At 56.9% G+C, this 16686-nt stretch overlaps 1 protein-coding gene across 1 annotated transcript in view; it reads right to left on the reverse strand.

The window, feature by feature from the left end:
• The window catches only part of dctn1 (dynactin subunit 1), an 87285-nt gene that overhangs the window by 15588 nt on the left and 55011 nt on the right, over positions 1-16686 (reverse strand). The window contains exons 8-17 of the mRNA XM_033046497.1: positions 12382-12521; positions 12078-12120; positions 10837-11034; positions 8338-8542; positions 6325-6403; positions 5727-5886; positions 2859-2963; positions 1383-1574; positions 583-699; positions 7-159 (exon numbers count right to left, since the gene is read on the reverse strand). Of these exons, the coding sequence (XP_032902388.1) occupies positions 7-159; positions 583-699; positions 1383-1574; positions 2859-2963; positions 5727-5886; positions 6325-6403; positions 8338-8542; positions 10837-11034; positions 12078-12120; positions 12382-12521 (1392 nt within the window). The remainder of the gene's footprint in view (positions 1-6; positions 160-582; positions 700-1382; positions 1575-2858; positions 2964-5726; positions 5887-6324; positions 6404-8337; positions 8543-10836; positions 11035-12077; positions 12121-12381; positions 12522-16686) is intronic.

A 16686-nucleotide genomic window follows, 5' to 3' on the forward strand; every position in this document is an offset into this window, starting at 1 on the left:
GGTTACCTTGCAGACGAGGCGGGGGATGAGCAGCAGCACCAGTACACTGTCGTGGTCACCTCCGTGCTGCAGGAAGGAGTCGGGCATGAAGGACGTCAGCAGCTCCACGTGTCGCTTGGCCTCCTGTACCTCCATCTTACGCAGCTCCATCTCAATCGCCTGCACAGGCACAGGGAGAGAGACACAAGGGGGAGAGACAGTGTGGGGACCGGTCAGTGTGGGGGAGACAGGGTGGGTACGGGAGAGACATGTTCACACAAGATCCCCCCCGACCCTTCATGCTCCCCCCCCAGACCCGTATCTCCCCCCCCCCCCACCCGACCCCGACATAAATGTCCCCCCGTCCCCACCCGACCCCGACATAAATGTCCCCCCGTCCCCACCCGACCCAAATATCCCCCCCGTCCCCACCCGACCCCGACATAAATGTCCCCCCCGTCCCCACCCGACCCTCGACATAAATGTCCCCCCCGTCCCCACCCGACCCCGACATAAATGTCCCCCCCGTCCCCACCCGACCCCGACATAAATGTCCCCCCCGTCCCCACCCGACCCCGACATAAATGTCCCCCCCATCCCCACCTTTGCGTGGGCCTTGGTCTCAGCGAACTTGATCTTGAAGTCGATGACCTCGGGCACGGGTTCCTGCGCTCGCTCCACCGTTGCCTCCTGCTGGCAGCGCAGCTCCCGGTTCACCTCCTTATATCATTATACAATTGTACAATTATTTACTGGCATTTGAACTTCAAATGAAATTTGGTTTTTGCAGTAATACATCAAGAAAAGAACCAAGACACACACCAACACAATTTACAGAAACATCCATCACAGTGAATCTCCTCCTCACTGTGATGGAAGGCAAAGTCTTGTCTCTCCCCTGTTTTCCATTCTTCTCCCGATGTTAAAGCCCCCGGCGGGCGCTAGCAGGTCCCACGGCCGTTAAAGCTGTGCCGGGCGATGTAAGGCCCCGCTCCAGGTCATTTTCAACCCCGCAGTTCGGGCGGGAGAAGTTGCCTTTGCGGGAGCTCCGAAAAGCGGTCTCTCACCAGTGACCCGCGAGCTCCCGAAGTCACCGTCCACCAGACCTGTGGCTGGAGCCTCCGGAGTCGGGTCACAGCCGCAGGCCACCACAGCTCTCCACGCTCCGAAGCCGGCCAGCCCCACGATGGTGAGTCTGCAGGCTCCGCGACTGGAGCCCCCAGGTTGTTCCGGTTGGAGGCTGCTCCACGGTGCTAGGCCCCAACGACAACGGAGACCTGACAGGGAAAAGGTCAGGTCCCCCGTACAGGGAAGTGATTTAAAAGTTTCCCCCACCACACATATACACAGCTAAACACAATATAAAAACGGGGACGGGGGTTCGGGGTGGGGGTGTAGCGTACCTGTAGGTGGGCGGTGAGCTGCCGGTACTTGTGGATGGTCTGCTGGAAGTCGGCCAGGCTCTCGTGAGCGGCCTCAACCCGCTGCTCGGCCTCACGTACACGGACGCCCCCCAGGTCCAGCTGCTCGCGGAGCTCCAGCTCAGTCTCACGCGCGTTTTCCTGTAGCTCGTCGTTCATCTCATTGATGGCCTCCTGCAGCCGGGTGAGCAACACGTCAACACGGGGCAACACGTCAACACGGGGCAACACGCCAACATGCGGCAACACGGGGCAACACGCCAACACGGGGCAACACGCCAACACGCGGCAACACGCGGCAAGACGTCAACACGGGGCAACACATCAACATGCGGCAACACGCCAACATGCGGCAACACGGGGCAACACGTCAACACGGGGCAACACGCCAACATGCGGCAAGACGTCAACACAGGGCGACACGTCAACACTGGGCTACACGTCAACACGCCAACATGCGGCAACACGGGGCGACACGTCAACACGGGGCAACACGCCAACATGCGGCAAGACGTCAACACTGGGCTACACGTCAACACATCAACATGCGGCAACACGTCAACACGGGGCGACACGTCAACACGGGGCAACACGCCAACATGCGTAAACACATCAACATGTGGCAACACATCAACGTGCGGCAACACGTCAACATGGGGTAACACGTCAACACATCAACATGCAGCAATACGCCAACATGGGGCAACACGTCAACATGCGGCAACACGTCAACATGCAGCAACATGTCAACACGGGGCAACACGTCCACATGCGGCAACACGCCAACATGGAGCAACACGCCAACACGGGGCAACACGCCAACATGGGGCAACACGTCAACATGCGGCAACACGGGAGGACATTATTGCCATAGAGGGAGTGCAGAGAAGGTTCACCAGACTGATTCCTGGGATGTCAGGACTGTCTTATGAAGAAAGACTGGATAGACTTGGTTTATACTCTCTAGAATTTAGGAGATTGAGAGGGGATCTTATAGAAACTTACAAAATTCTTAAGGGGTTGGACAGGCTAGATGCAGGAAGATTGCTCCCGATGTTGGGGAAGTCCAGGACAAGGGGTCACAGCTTAAGGATAAGGGGGAAATCCTTTAAAACCGAGATGAGAAGAACTTTTTTCACACAGAGAGTGGTGAATCTCTGGAACTCCCTGCCACAGAGGGTAGTCGAGGCCAGTTCATTGGCTATATTTAAGAGGGAGTTAGATGTGGCCCTTGTGGCTAAGGGGATCAGAGGGTATGGAGAGAAGGCAGGTACAGGATACTGAGTTGGATGATCAGCCATGATCATATTGAATGGTGGTGCAGGCTCGAAGGGCCGAATGGCCTACTCCTGCACCTAATTTCTATGTTTCTATGTTTCTATAACACGTCAACACGTCGGGGGGGGGGGGGGTGGAGAGGGGTTGGTGGAGAGGAGGCCGGGGTGACGATCTGCTCACCAGGTCGATGACGGTTTCCCGCAGCTCGCGGACCTTCTCCTCCAGGTCTAGGTTCCTGTCCGTCAGCGTCTCCACCATGTCCTCCGCTCCCAGCGCCGCATCCACCTGTACCGCCGGGTCACAGGTCAGTGTCCACCCTGACCCCCATCCCTGACCCCCATCCCCATCCCTGACCCCCATCCCTGACCTACACCCCCATCCCTGACCCCCATCCCTGACCCCCACCCCCCATCCCTGACCCCCATCCATGACCCCCATCCCTGACCCCCACCCCCATCCCTGACCACCATCCCTGACCTACACCCCCCATCCCTGACCCCCATCCCTGACCCCCATCCATGACCCACACCCCCCATCCCTGACCCCCACCCCCATCCCTAAACCACACCCACCATCCATGACCCCCATCCCTGACCTACACCCCCCATCCCTGACCCCCATCCCTGACCCACACCCCCCATCAATGACCCCCATCCCTGACCCCCATCCCTGACCTACACCCCCCATCCCTGACCCCCATCCCTGACCCACACCCCCCATCCCTGACCCCCATCCCTGACCCACACCCCCCATCCCTGACCCCCATCCCTGACCCCCACCCCCCATCCCTGACCCACACCCCCCCATCCCTGACCCCCATCCCTGACCCCCATCCCTGACCCACACCCCCCATCCCTGACCCCCATCCCCGACCGGTGCTTGTGTGGACGAGCAGTTTGGGGAGAGTGATCACAATGACATATGAAGGAGATATAAGGAACTGCAGATCCTGGTTTACAGACAAAGACACAAAGTACTGGAGTAATTCATGTTACTCCAGCACTTTGTGTACATGAAGTTTGAAGATTGTTTTGAACGGGGATAAGGCTGGACCTTGTGGGAAAGTACGTCAGATGACAAGGTTATTGGGCAGGAGCTGGCGAGCGGGCACTGGCACCAGTTATTGGGCAAGTCCACATCTGACCCGTGGGAGTGAGTTAAAGGCCAGTGATCGATGTTTAGACCTGGCATCTTGCAGTCAGGAGGAGGGGTCAGGATGGCAACCAATCTACATCTCACATGGGCTGAAAGGGGCCATGAAGTGGCAACGGGATTATAGATAATGCCGAGGATATTCCATATAACAATTACAGCACGGAAACAGGCCATCTCGGCCCTTCTAGTCCGTGCCAAACACTTACTCTCCCCTAGTCCCATCTACCTGCACTCAATTCCAGTTACATTAGAAACAAGAGGGTAATGGGGAGAAGGATGGAGGTACTGGAGGGGTGCAGTGTGAGAGTGAGTGAGAGTGAGTGAGTGTGTGTGTGAGAGTGAGTGTGTGTGTGTGAGTGAGTGAGTGTGAGTGAGAGTGTGAGTGAGTGAGTGAGTGAGAGTGAGTGAGAGTGTGAGTGAAAGTGTGAGTGTGAGTGAGAGTGAGTGTGAGAGAGAGTGTGAGTGAGTGAGTGAGAGAGAGTGAGTGAGTGAGTGTGAGTGAGTGAGAGTGTGAGTGAGTGAGAGTGTGAGTGAGAGTGTGAGTGAGTGAGAGTGTGAGTGAGAGTGAGTGAGAGTGTGAGTGAGTGAGAGTGTGAGTGAGAGTGAGTGAGAGTGAGTGAGAGTGAGTGAGTGAGAGTGTGAGTGAGTGAGAGTGTGAGTGAGTGAGAGTGAGTGAGTGTGTGAGGGAGAGTGAGTGAGAGTGTGAGTGAGTGAGAGTGTGAGTGAGTGAGAGTGTGAGTGAGAGTGAGTGAGAGTGAGTGAGTGAGAGTGAGTGAGTAAGAGTGTGAGTGAGTGAGAGTGTGAGTGAGAGTGAGTGTGAGTGAGAGTGAGTGAGTGAGTGAGAGTGAGTGAGTGAGTGAGAGTGTGAGTGAGTGAGTGAGAGTGTGAGTGAGAGTGTGAGTGAGAGTGTGAGTGAGAGTGAGAGTGTGAGCATGAGTGAGAGAGTGAGTGAGTGAGTGAGTGTGAGAGTGAGTGAGTGAGTGAGAGTGAGTGAGTGAGAATGTGAGTGAGAGTGTGAGTGTGAGTGTGAGAGTGAGTGAGTGAGTGAGAGTGAGTGAGTGAGAGTGTGAGTGTGAGAGTGAGAGTGTGTGAGTGAGTGTGTGAGTGTGAGAGTGAGTGTGAGTGTGAGAGTGAGAGAGTGTGAGCATGAGTGAGAGTGTGAGTGCGAGTGTGAGTGTGAGAGTGAGTGAGTGAGAGTGTGAGTGTGAGAGAGAGTGTGTGAGTGAGTAAGAGTGTGAGTGAGAGTGTGAGTGAGAGTGTGAGAGTGAGAGTGTGAGTGAGAGTGTGAGTGAGTGTGAGTGAGAGTGTGAGTGAGTGTGTGAGTGTGAAAGTGAGTGAGTGTGAGAGTGAGTGTGAGTGTGAGAGTGAGAGAGAGTGTGTGAGTGAGTAAGAGTGTGAGTGAGAGTGTGAGTGAGTGAGTGAGAGTGTGAGTGAGAGTGTGAGTGAGTGTGAGTGAGAGTGTGAGTGAGAGTGTGAGTGAGTGTGAGTGAGTGTGTGAGTGAGTGAGTGTGAGTGAGTGTGTGAGTGTGAAAGTGAGTGAGTGTGAGAGTGAGTGTGAGTGTGAGAGTGTGTGTGAGTATGCGTGAGAGTGTGAGTGTGTGTGAGTGTGTGTGTGTGTGTGAGTTCACCCTGTGATGGACATACAGTGAGATCAGTGTGGGGGACACTCACATGCAAGGGCCACGTGTGAGATGGACGAGGAAGTGAGTGTTGAGGTTCATGAACAGCATCAATGTGGAGACAACCCAGTGATGGGATTGCCTGCCACACACCCTGGGTTGGGGGTTCTGTGCTGGGCCTGGGGCCTGGGGCCTGGGGCCTGGGGCCTGGGGCCTGGGGCCTGGGGGCCTGGGGCCTGGGGCCTGGGGGTGGATGTTTGAGGAGGGGGGTTACCTGCTCCTTGAGCTCGTCGATGGTGAGCTCGGCACGCTGCAGGTCATCGTGCAGCCGGTCACGGTGAAGCCGCAGTGTCTCCAGCTCACTGCCCTTGCGCTCCATCAGCTTCTGCAGCTTGCTGTGTTCCTGCTTCTCAGACGCAGACAGGTCACGCATCCTGCCACAGGGGGCAAGGGGCAGAGTGGGCAGGGGGGTCACAAGTCAGAGGGGAGACGGGGAGGGGGGAGGTGGATAAAGCCCTTGATCCCCTCCCCCCCCCCCCAGACCCGCAAGGAGGAGAGGGGAGAAGGGGGCGGGGAGAGGGGAGAGGGGAGAGGGGAGAGGGGAGAGGGGAGAGGGGAGAGGGGAGAGGGGAGAGGGGAGAGGGGAGAGGGGAGAGGGGAGAGGGGAGAGGGGAGAGGGGAGAGGGGAGAGGGGAGAGGGGAGAGGGGAGAGGGGAGAGGGGAGAGGGGAAGGATCCCAAGAGGAAGGGGGAGAAGGAGGAGGGAGGTGGTGGGGGTGGGTTCCTGTGGGGGGAGGTTTGCCGTGCGGGGGAGGTTCCCGTGGGGGAGGTTTGCCGTGTGTGTGGGGGGGGAGGGGGTGGGATGAGACTGACCTGACCAGGGCCTCCTTCAGCCGTGCGTTCTGCTCCTCCAGCTGCTTGAGCTGGTAGCTGGAGGCAGCTCCGTCCGTGCCTGTGGACACAGGGAGTGGTGGTGGGTTAACTGCCCGGCACTGTCGACACATCACTGACCCACACGGCACTGACTGACACAACACAGCCCGGAACTGACCGACACATCACTGACCGATACAACATGACCTGGCACTGTCGACACAACACTGATCAGCACGGCACTGACCGACACTGCACTGACCGACACGGCACTGACCCACACAACATGGCCTGGCACTGTCGACACAACACTGACCGACACTGCACTGCCCGACACTGCACTGACTGACACTGCACTGACCCACACAACATGGCCTGGCACTGTCGACACAACACTGACCGACACTGCACTGACCGACACGGCACTGACTGACACTGCACTGACCCACACAACATGGCCTGGCACTGTCGACACAACACTGACCCACACTGCACTGACCCACACAACATGGCCTGGCACTGTCGACACAACACTGACCCACACTGCACTGACCCACACAACATGGCCTGGCACTGTCGACACAACACTGACCCACACTGCACTGACCCACACTGCACTGACCCACACAACATGGCCTGGCACTGTCGACACAACACTGACCGACACTGCACTGACCCACACAACATGGCCTGGCACTGTCGACACAACACTGACTGACACTGCACTGCCCGACACTGCACTGACTGACACTGCACTGACCCACACAACATGGCCTGGCACTGTCGACACAACACTGACCGACACTGCACTGACCCACACAACATGGCCTGGCACTGTCGACACAACACTGACCCACACTGCACTGACCCACACAACATGGCCTGGCACTGTCGACACAACACTGACCCACACTGCACTGACCGACACTGCACTGACCCACACAACATGGCCTGGCACTGTCGACACAACACTGACCGACACTGCACTGCCACTTGCTGACATTAACTCCATCTGCCATCTCTCTGCTGATTTCTGGAGCTGTTCTATATCCCACTGTATACGTTGACAGCCTTCCTAAAGTCCACAATCACAGCACTCTTGGTGTCATCTGCAAACTTACTAACTAACGTGTCTCTGTTTATGTCCAAGTCATTTATATATATATATATCACAAACAGCAGAGGTCCCAGCATAGATCCCTGCAGAACTCCACTAGTCTGAAGATTCTCCTTCCACCACAAGCCGCTGTCTTATATCAGTGAGCTCGTTCTGAATCCATATGATCAAGTCACTGTTAATCCTGTGCATCTTAATCTTCTAATGCTTCAGTCTGAAGAAGGGTTTCGGCCCAAAACGTTGCCTATTTCCATCGCTCCATAGATGCTGCTGCACCCACTGAGTTTCTCCAGCATTTTTGTCTACCATCTTAATCTTCTAGATCAGTCTACCACCAGCAGTAGCAGTCCAATTGACCCCCAGAGGTCAGGAGTCGGGGAGGTCAGGAGTCAGGCAGGTCAAGGGTCGGGTGTCAGGGAGGTCAGGGGTCGGGGAGGTCAGGGGATCGGTGGAGTCGGGGGTCAGTGGAGTCGTGGAGGTAAGTGGTCGGGGGTCAGTGGGGTCGGGGAGGTAAGGGGTCAGGGAGGACAGGGGTCGGTGGAGTCAGGGGTTGCGAAGGTCAGGGGTCGGTGGGGTCAGGAGTCGGTGGGGTCAGGAGTCGGGGGTCAGGGAAGTAAGGGGTCGAGGAAGTAATGGGTCGGGGAAGAAAGGGGTCAGAGGTCGGGGAAGTAAGGGGTCGGGGGTCAGTGGTCAGGGAAGTCGGGGGTCAGGGGTCAGGGAAGTAAGGGGTCGAGGAAGTAATGGGTCGGGGAAGTAAGGGGTCAGAGGTCGGGGAAGTAAGGGGTCGGGGAAGTAAGGGGTCGGGGGTCAGTGGTCGAGGAAGTCAGGGGTCGGGGAAGTCAGGGGTCAGGGAAGTCAGGGGGCGGAGAGGTCAGGGGGTATGGTGTGGGGCCTACCCTTCTCCTCGATCTCGTGCTTGAGTATCTCCAGGTCGATGGTGATCTCGTCGAGCCTCTCGCGCAGCACGTCAGCCTCCTGTTGCAGAGACTCTGCCCGCTCCTCCGCCATCTCCTTGTCCAGTGTGGCCATCTCAATGGCATCCGCAGTGTCTGCCATCTCCTCCATGTAGTGGTCCCGTGCCTCCAGAGACTCCCGCGCCTCCTGCACATGGGGGGGCACATGTCAGCACACGGGGGACACGTCAGCACACGCAACCACACGGGGGGACACGGCAACACACGCCACCACACGGGGGACACGTCAGCACACGCCACCACACGGGGGGACACGGCAACACACGCCACCACACGGCGACACACGCCACCACACGGACACGTCAGCACACGGGGACACGTCAGCACACGCCACCACACGGCAGCACACGCCACCACACGGGGGACGCGTCAGCACACGCCACCACACGGGGGCACCACTCTCTGTGAGAAAAAGTGTTTCCTCGTCTCCGTTCTAAACGGCTTACCATTTATTCTTAAACTGTGGCCCCTGGTTCTGGACTCCCCCAACATCGGGAACATGTTTCCTGCCTCTAGCGTGTCCAAGCCCTTAATAATCTTATATGTTTCAATAAGATCCCCTCTAATCCTTCTAAACTCCAGAGTGTACAAGCCCAGCTGCTCCATTCTCTCAGCATATGACAATCCCGCCATCCCGGGAATTAACCTGGTGAACCTACGCTGCACTACCTCAATAGCAAAAATGTCCTTCTTCAAATTTGGAGACCAAACCTGCACACAATACTCCAGGTATGGTCTCACTAGGGCTCTGTACAACTGCAGAAGGACCTCTTTGCTCCTATACTCAACTCCTCTCGAAATGAAGGCCAACATGCCATTTGCTTTCTTCACAGCCTGCTGTACCTGCATGCTTACTTTCATAGAATGATGAACAAGGACCCCCAGTTCCTGTTGTACTTCCCATTTTCCCAACGGTGCCATTTAGATAGTAATCTGCCTTCCTGTTTTGCCTACCAAAGTGGATAACCTCATATTTATCCTCATTAAACTTCATCTGCCATGCATCTGCCCACTCCCCCAACCTGTCTAAGTCACCCTGCATCCTCATAGCATCCTCCTCACAGTTCACACTGCCACCCAGCTTTGTGTCATCTGCAAATTTGCTAATGTTACTTTGACTCCCTTCATCCAAATCATTGATGTACATTGTAAATAGCTGCGGTCCCAGCACCGAGCCTTGCGGTACCCCACTCGTCACCGCCTGCCATTCTGAAAGGGGCCCGTTAATCCCTACTCTTTGTTTCCTGTCTGCCAAACACTTCTCTATCCATGTCAGCACTCCACCCCCAATACCATGTGCCCTAATTTTATCCACTAATCTCCTATGTGGGACCTTATCAAATGCTTTCTGAAAGTCCAGGTACACTACATCCACTGGCTCTTCCTTGTCCATTTCCCAAGTTACATCTTCAAAAAATTCCAGAAGATTATTCAAGCATGATTTCCCCTTTGTACATCCATGCTGACACGGACCGATCCTGTTACTGCTATCCAAATGTGCGGCTATCTCATCTTTTATAATTGACTCCAGCATCTTCCCCACCACCGATGTCAGGCTAACTGGTCTATAATCCCCCGTTTTCTCTCTCATTAGCTACCCACCAATCCACAAGAACTGAACCTGAGTCTATAGAAAATTATCACCAATGCATCCACGATTTCTAGAGCCACTTCCTTAAGTACCCTGGGATGCAGACCATCAGGCCCTGGGGATTTATCAGCCTTCAGTCCCATCAGTCTACCCAACACCATTTCCTGCCTAATGTGGATTTCCTTCAGTTCCTCTGGCACCCCAGATCCTCTGGCCACTATTATATCAGGACGATTGTTTGTGTCCTCCTTAGTGAAGACAGATCCAAAGTACCTGTTCAACTCATCTGCCACTTCCTTGTTCCCCATCATAAATTCACCTTTTTCGGTCTTCAAGGGTCCAACTTTGGTCTTAACTATTTTTTTCCTCTTCACATACCTAAAGAAGCTTTTACTGTCCTGCTTTATATTCTTGGCTAGCTTACCTTCCTACCTCATCTTTTCTCCCCGTATTGTCTTTTTGGTTATCTTCTGTTGTTCTTTAAACATTACCCGATCCTCTTGCTTCCCGCTCATCTTTGCTACGTTGTACTTCTTCGCTTTAATTTTTATACTGTCCCTGACGTCCCTTGTCAGCCATGGTCGTCTCTTACTTACTCCCCTTGCAATCTTTCTTCCTCCTAGGAATGAACTGATCCTGCACCTTGGTGCACACACGTCAGCACACGCTACACACACACGTCAGCACACGCTACACACACACACGTCAGCACGCGTTAGCACACGCCCAGCACATATGTCAGCACATGCCACACGCACATCAGCACACGCCACAAGGTACACATACGTCAGTACACGGTACACACACGACACAGACACGCCTCCCCCCACCTTGCGAGCCTCCTTGAGCTGCCGCTGCAGGTCTGCCTGCTGCTCCTGCATCTTGTGCTTCCACTCATGCAGCTGCTCCAGTTGGATGCGGCATTTCTCCAGCTCCTTCAGCTTGGCCCGGTCCTCATTCCTCTTCATCCTCAACGTCTCCAGCTTCTCCTCCAGGTCCTTCACCTGCGCCCGCAAACCCTCCTCCTCCTGCAACACCAACACAGTGTGGGTGGGGGTGGGGGTGGGCTGTGGTGGGATGGGGTGTACTCACCTTGGGTGAAAGCGGTGTGGGTGGTCCCGGTGGGGTGTGGGTGGGTGTGGGGTGGGTGGGTGGGGTGTGGATGGGAGGGATGGGGTGGGGGTGGGTGTGGGGGTGGGTGGGTTGTACTGACCTTGGGTGAGAGTGGAGTGGATGGTCCCGGTGGGGTGGGCATGGGTAGGTGGGATGGGGGTGTGGGTAGGTACGTGGGTGGGTGGGGTGAAGGTGTGGGTGGGTGGGGTGAGGGTGTGCGTGGGTGGGGGTATGGGTGGGGTGGGTTGGGTTAGCGGAACTCACCTTGGGTGGGAGTGGAGTGGATGGTCCCGGTGGGGTGGGGCTGCGATGGGTGTGGGTGGGGTGTGATGGGTGGGGTGTGGGTCGGGTGGGGTGGGTCGGGTGGGCAGTACTCACCTTGGGTGAGAGTGGAGTGGGTGGTCCCGGTGGGGTGGGCATGCCGCCGGGTGTGGGTGGGGTGGGCGGTAATGACCTTGGGTGAGAGTGGAGTGGATGGTCCCGGTGGGGTGAGGGTGGGGTGTGGGGTATGGGTGGGTGTGGGCGGGTCGTGTGGGCGGTACTGACCTTGGGTGAGACTGGAGTGGATGGTCCCGGTGGGCATGGGATGGGGCATGCGGTGGGGTGTGGGGTATGGGTGGGGGTGTGGGGTGGATGGGCGGTACTGACCTTGGGTGAGACTGGAGTGGATGGTCCCGGTGGGGTGTGGGTGGGGTGTGGGGTATGGGTGTGGGGTATGGGTGGGGGTGTGGGGTGGATGGGCGGTACTGACCTTGGGTGAGACTGGAGTGGATGGTCCCGGTGGGCATGGGATGGGGCGTGCGGTGGGGTGTGGGGTATGGGTGGGGGTGTGGGGTGGGTGGGCGGTACTGACCTTGGGTGAGACTGGAGTGGATGGTCCCGGTGGGGTGTGGGTGGGGTGTGGGGTATGGGTGTGGGGTATGGGTGGGTGTGGGCGGGTCGGGTGGGCGGTACTGACCTTGGGTGAGAGTGGAGCGGATGGTCCATGTGGGGTGGGCATGGGATGGGGCGTGGGGTGTGGGCCGGTCGGGTGGGCGGTACTGACCTTGGGTGAGAGTGGAGCGGATGGTCCATGTGGGGTGGGCATGGGATGGGGCGTGGGGTGTGGGCCGGTCGTGTGGGCGGTACTGACCTTGGGTGAGAGTGGAGCGGATGGTCCATGTGGGGTGGGCATGGGATGGGGCGTGGGGTGTGGGCCGGTCGGGTGGGCGGTACTGACCTTGGGTGAGAGTGGAGCGGATGATCCATGTGGGGTGGGTATGCCGCCGGGTGTGTTGACGGTGAGGGTAGTGAGCGGTGTTTGTGCGGGCGTGCCTGTGTCACTGCTGCTCATCTCTCCAGCGGAGGGTGATGGTGTGGCGGAGGATGCCGTGCCCACCGTGGAGCTGGCATTGCGACCAGGCTGTGGAAAACACACCCGCACACATCAATGTGGTCTGTGGCAGAATCACGCACAGGTCCATGCGGGGTCACTAGGGGGTTGTTTAGTTTAGTTTACAGATACAGCACGGAAACAGGCCCTTCGGCCCATTGGTCTGTGCCAACCGGCGGTCCCCGCACATTAACACTATCCTGCACCCACTAGGGACAATATATATTTACACCAAGCCAATTAACCTACAAACCCGCACGTCTTTGGTGTGTGGGAGGAAACCGGAGCACCCGGAGAAAACCCACGCAGGTCACGGGGAGAACGTATAAACTCCGTACAGACGAGATCAGGATGGAACCCGGGTCTGCAGCCCTGCGGTGGGGGGGGGATCAGTTGGGGATACAGCAGGGGGGGGGGGGGGGGGGGGGGGTCAGCATGAACCTGGTGCTGGGTCCAGGGCCCTCCTGCCCGCACAGTGGGACCTCCCAAGCCAGGGCTGGTTGGCACACGGGGTCCCACACTGGTCACTGCACCAGGGCTGGAAGGTAGAGGCCACGCTGTGGTTACTGCTGCCCACACACAGTGTAGAGAGGGCACACCCCCACACACAGTGTAGAGCGGGCACACCCCCACACACAGTGTAGAGAGGGCACACCCCCACACACAGTGTAGAGAGGGCACACTGCCCACACAGTGTAGAGAGGGCACACCCCCACACACAGTGTAGAGCGGGCACACCCCCACACACAGTGTAGAGAGGGCACACCCCCACACACAGTGTAGAGAGGGCACACCCCCACACAAAGTGTAGAGAGGGCACACCCCCACACACAGTGTAGAGGGCACACCCCCACACACAGTGTAGAGAGGGCACACCCCCACACACAGTGTAGAGCGGGCACACCCACACACAGTGTAGAGAGGGCACACCCCCACACAGTGTAGAGAGGGCACACCCCCACACACAGTGTAGAGGGCACACCCCCACACACAGTGTAGAGAGGGCACACCCCCACACACAGTGTAGAGAGGGCACACCCCCACACACAGTGTAGAGCGGGCACACCCCCACACAGTGTAGAGAGGGCACACCCCCACACAGTGTAGAGAGGGCACACCCCCACACACAGTGTAGAGGGCACACCCCCACACACAGTGTAGAGAGGGCACACCCCCACACACAGTGTAGAGAGGGCACACCCCCACACACAGTGTAGAGGGCACACCCCCACACACAGTGTAGAGAGGGCACACCCCCACACACAGTGTAGAGAGGGCACACCCCCACACAGTGTAGAGAGGGCACACTGCCCACACACAGTGTAGAGAGGGCACACCCCCACACACAGTGTAGAGAGGGCACACCCCCACACACAGTGTAGAGAGGGCACACCCCCACACAGTGTAGAGGGCACACCCCCACACACAGTGTAGAGAGGGCACACCCCCACACAGTGTAGAGAGGGCACACCCCCACACAGTGTAGAGAGGGCACACTGCCCACACACAGTGTAGAGAGGGCACACCCCCACACACATAGAGAGGGCACACTGCCCACACAGTGTAGAGAGGGCACACTGCCCACACACAGTGTAGAGAGGGCACACCCCCACACACATAGAGAGGGCACACCCCCACACACAGTGTAGAGAGGGCACACCCCTACACACAGTGTAGAGGGCACACTGCCCACACACAGTGTAGAGAGGGCACGCCCCCACACACATAGAGAGGGCACACCCCCACACACAGTGTAGAGGGCACACTGCCCACACACTGTGTAGAGAGGGCACACCCCCACACACAGTGTAGAGAGGGCACACCCCCACACAGTGTAGAGGGCACACTGCCCACACACAGTGTAGAGAGGGCACACCCCCACACACAGTGTAGAGAGGGCACACCCCCACACACAGTGTAGAGAGGGCACACCCCCACACACAGTGTAGAGGGCACACCCCCACACACAGTGTAGAGGGCACACCCCCACACACAGTGTAGAGGGCACACCCCCACACAGTGTAGAGGGCACACCCCCACACAGTGTAGAGAGGGCACACTGCCACACACAGTGTAGAGAGGGCACACTGCCCACACACAGTGTAGAGAGGGCACACCCCCACACACAGTGTAGAGGGCACACCCCCCACACAGTGTAGAGAGGGCACACTGCCCACACACAGTGTAGAGAGGGCACACTGCCCACACACCCTCCACGTGTGCCTGCCCCAGCTGTAGCTCTGCCCTTTTCACCGAGTGGTTTGGCACAGCGGGCCACACTGCACCTCAACACACGACAATAACTAACTCAACTGCCCGTCCACCACCTATTCACCCTCCTCACTGCTGCCCCCGTCCCCAAAATCAAGCAGCTTCTCTCCCCACAGATGCTGTCTGGCCTGCTGAGGCCCAGAGCCGTACAGCATGCAAACAGGCCCTTCCACCCACCTTGTCCATGGCAATCAGCTTGCATTTTGGCCCATATCCGTCCAATCCCTCCCTGTCCATAGGTGTTCAACGTCATCTCTCCTGCACTCTTGCCAACGGAAGGCCATCCATCCTCCCTGCAGCTGGCCAACCACAACGGCACGCAGTGTACATGCTCCACCAAACACAGCGAGAAACTGCAGAGAATTGTGGACGCAGCCCAGACCATCGCACAAACCAACCTCCCTTCCACGGACTCCATCTACACCTCACGCTGCCTCGGCAAGACCAGCAGCATAATCAAGGGCCAGTCGCACCCAGGTCACTCCCTCTTCTCCCCTCACCCATCAGGCAAAAGGTGTAAAAGGTGAAAACGCACACCTCCAGATTCCTTCTCGCCAGAGATGCTGCCTGTCCCGCTGAGTTACTCCAGTATTTTGTGTCTATCTCCAGATTCAGGGACAGTTTCTTCCCAGCTGTTATCAGGCAACTGAACCATCCCACCACAACCAGAGAGCAGTGCTGGACTACTATCTACCGCATTGATGACCCTCGGACTATCCTTGATGGGACTTTGCTGGCTTTACCTTGCACTAAACGTGATTCCCTTATCATGTATCTGTACACGGTGAATGGCTTGGTTGTAATCATGTATTGTCTTTCCGCAGACTGGTTAACACTCAACAAGAGATTTTCACTGTACCTCGGTACACCTGACAATAAACTCAAGTGTAAACTGGTGTGATCTCACCAACCACGGACTTTGCTGGAATGACCACAGACCCTTGGCCCTACACTGACATGGCCTCAATGCATGAAGCAGCTGGACACCATTGCCCCTCTGCCAGGCTGCACCATAACCTGCACCAGCCTGCTGCTTGCTGCACAATTACCTGATGTTTGCACAGCGTGCAATATAGAAACATAGAAAATAGGTGCAGGAGGAGGCCATTCAGCCCTTTGAGCCAGCACCGCCATTCTGCTAGACTCAGTAACAACTATATCAACAAGTGTTGGGTCTCATCAGCGACAATAATGAGTCGGTGTACAGGATGGAGGTGGAGCTGCTCACAGAGTGGTGCATATCTCACAATCTCACTCTTAATGTGGAAAAAACGAAGGAGATGGTGATCGACTTCAGGAGGGCTGGAAAACACCATCACACTCCGCTGTATATTGATGGAGCTGCTGTGGAGAGGGTCAGCAGTGTGAAGTTCTTGGGACTTCACCTGGCGGATGACCTGACCTCTACGACCAACACCACAGCAGTGATCAAAAGAGCTCAGCAGCGGCTCCACCCTCTCTGGAGACTAAGGAAAGCAGGTCTCCCCACTGCCCATCTAAGGACCTTCTACAGGGGGACAATTGAAAGCATAATAACCTACGGCATCACTTCCTGGTTCGGGAGCTGCAAGGCTTACGAACAATATCAACTAAACAGGATAGTGAAGACCGCCAGCAGGATTATCGGTGCCCCACTCCCTTTCCTGCTGGAGATATACAAGAAGAGGAGCATCAGTAGAGCCATCTCCATCATCCAGGACCCCTACCGCCCATCACACCACATCTTCTCCATTCTGCCATCTGGGAAGAGGTACAGGAGCATCAGCTGCAGAACCAGCAGGATGCTCCTCAGCTTCTTCCCACAGGCAATAAGACTGGTTAAGGAACTGTGTCCCCTCCCCACATATCATACACCAACACATCTAACGTGGGAGATACATCTCCCAAGATGGCTGCGCGCCAGGATGCTGCGGCTGTGAGCTCT

The sequence above is a fragment of the Amblyraja radiata genome, chromosome 1 (assembly GCF_010909765.2).
Source record: "Amblyraja radiata isolate CabotCenter1 chromosome 1, sAmbRad1.1.pri, whole genome shotgun sequence".
NCBI lineage: Eukaryota > Metazoa > Chordata > Chondrichthyes > Rajiformes > Rajidae > Amblyraja > Amblyraja radiata.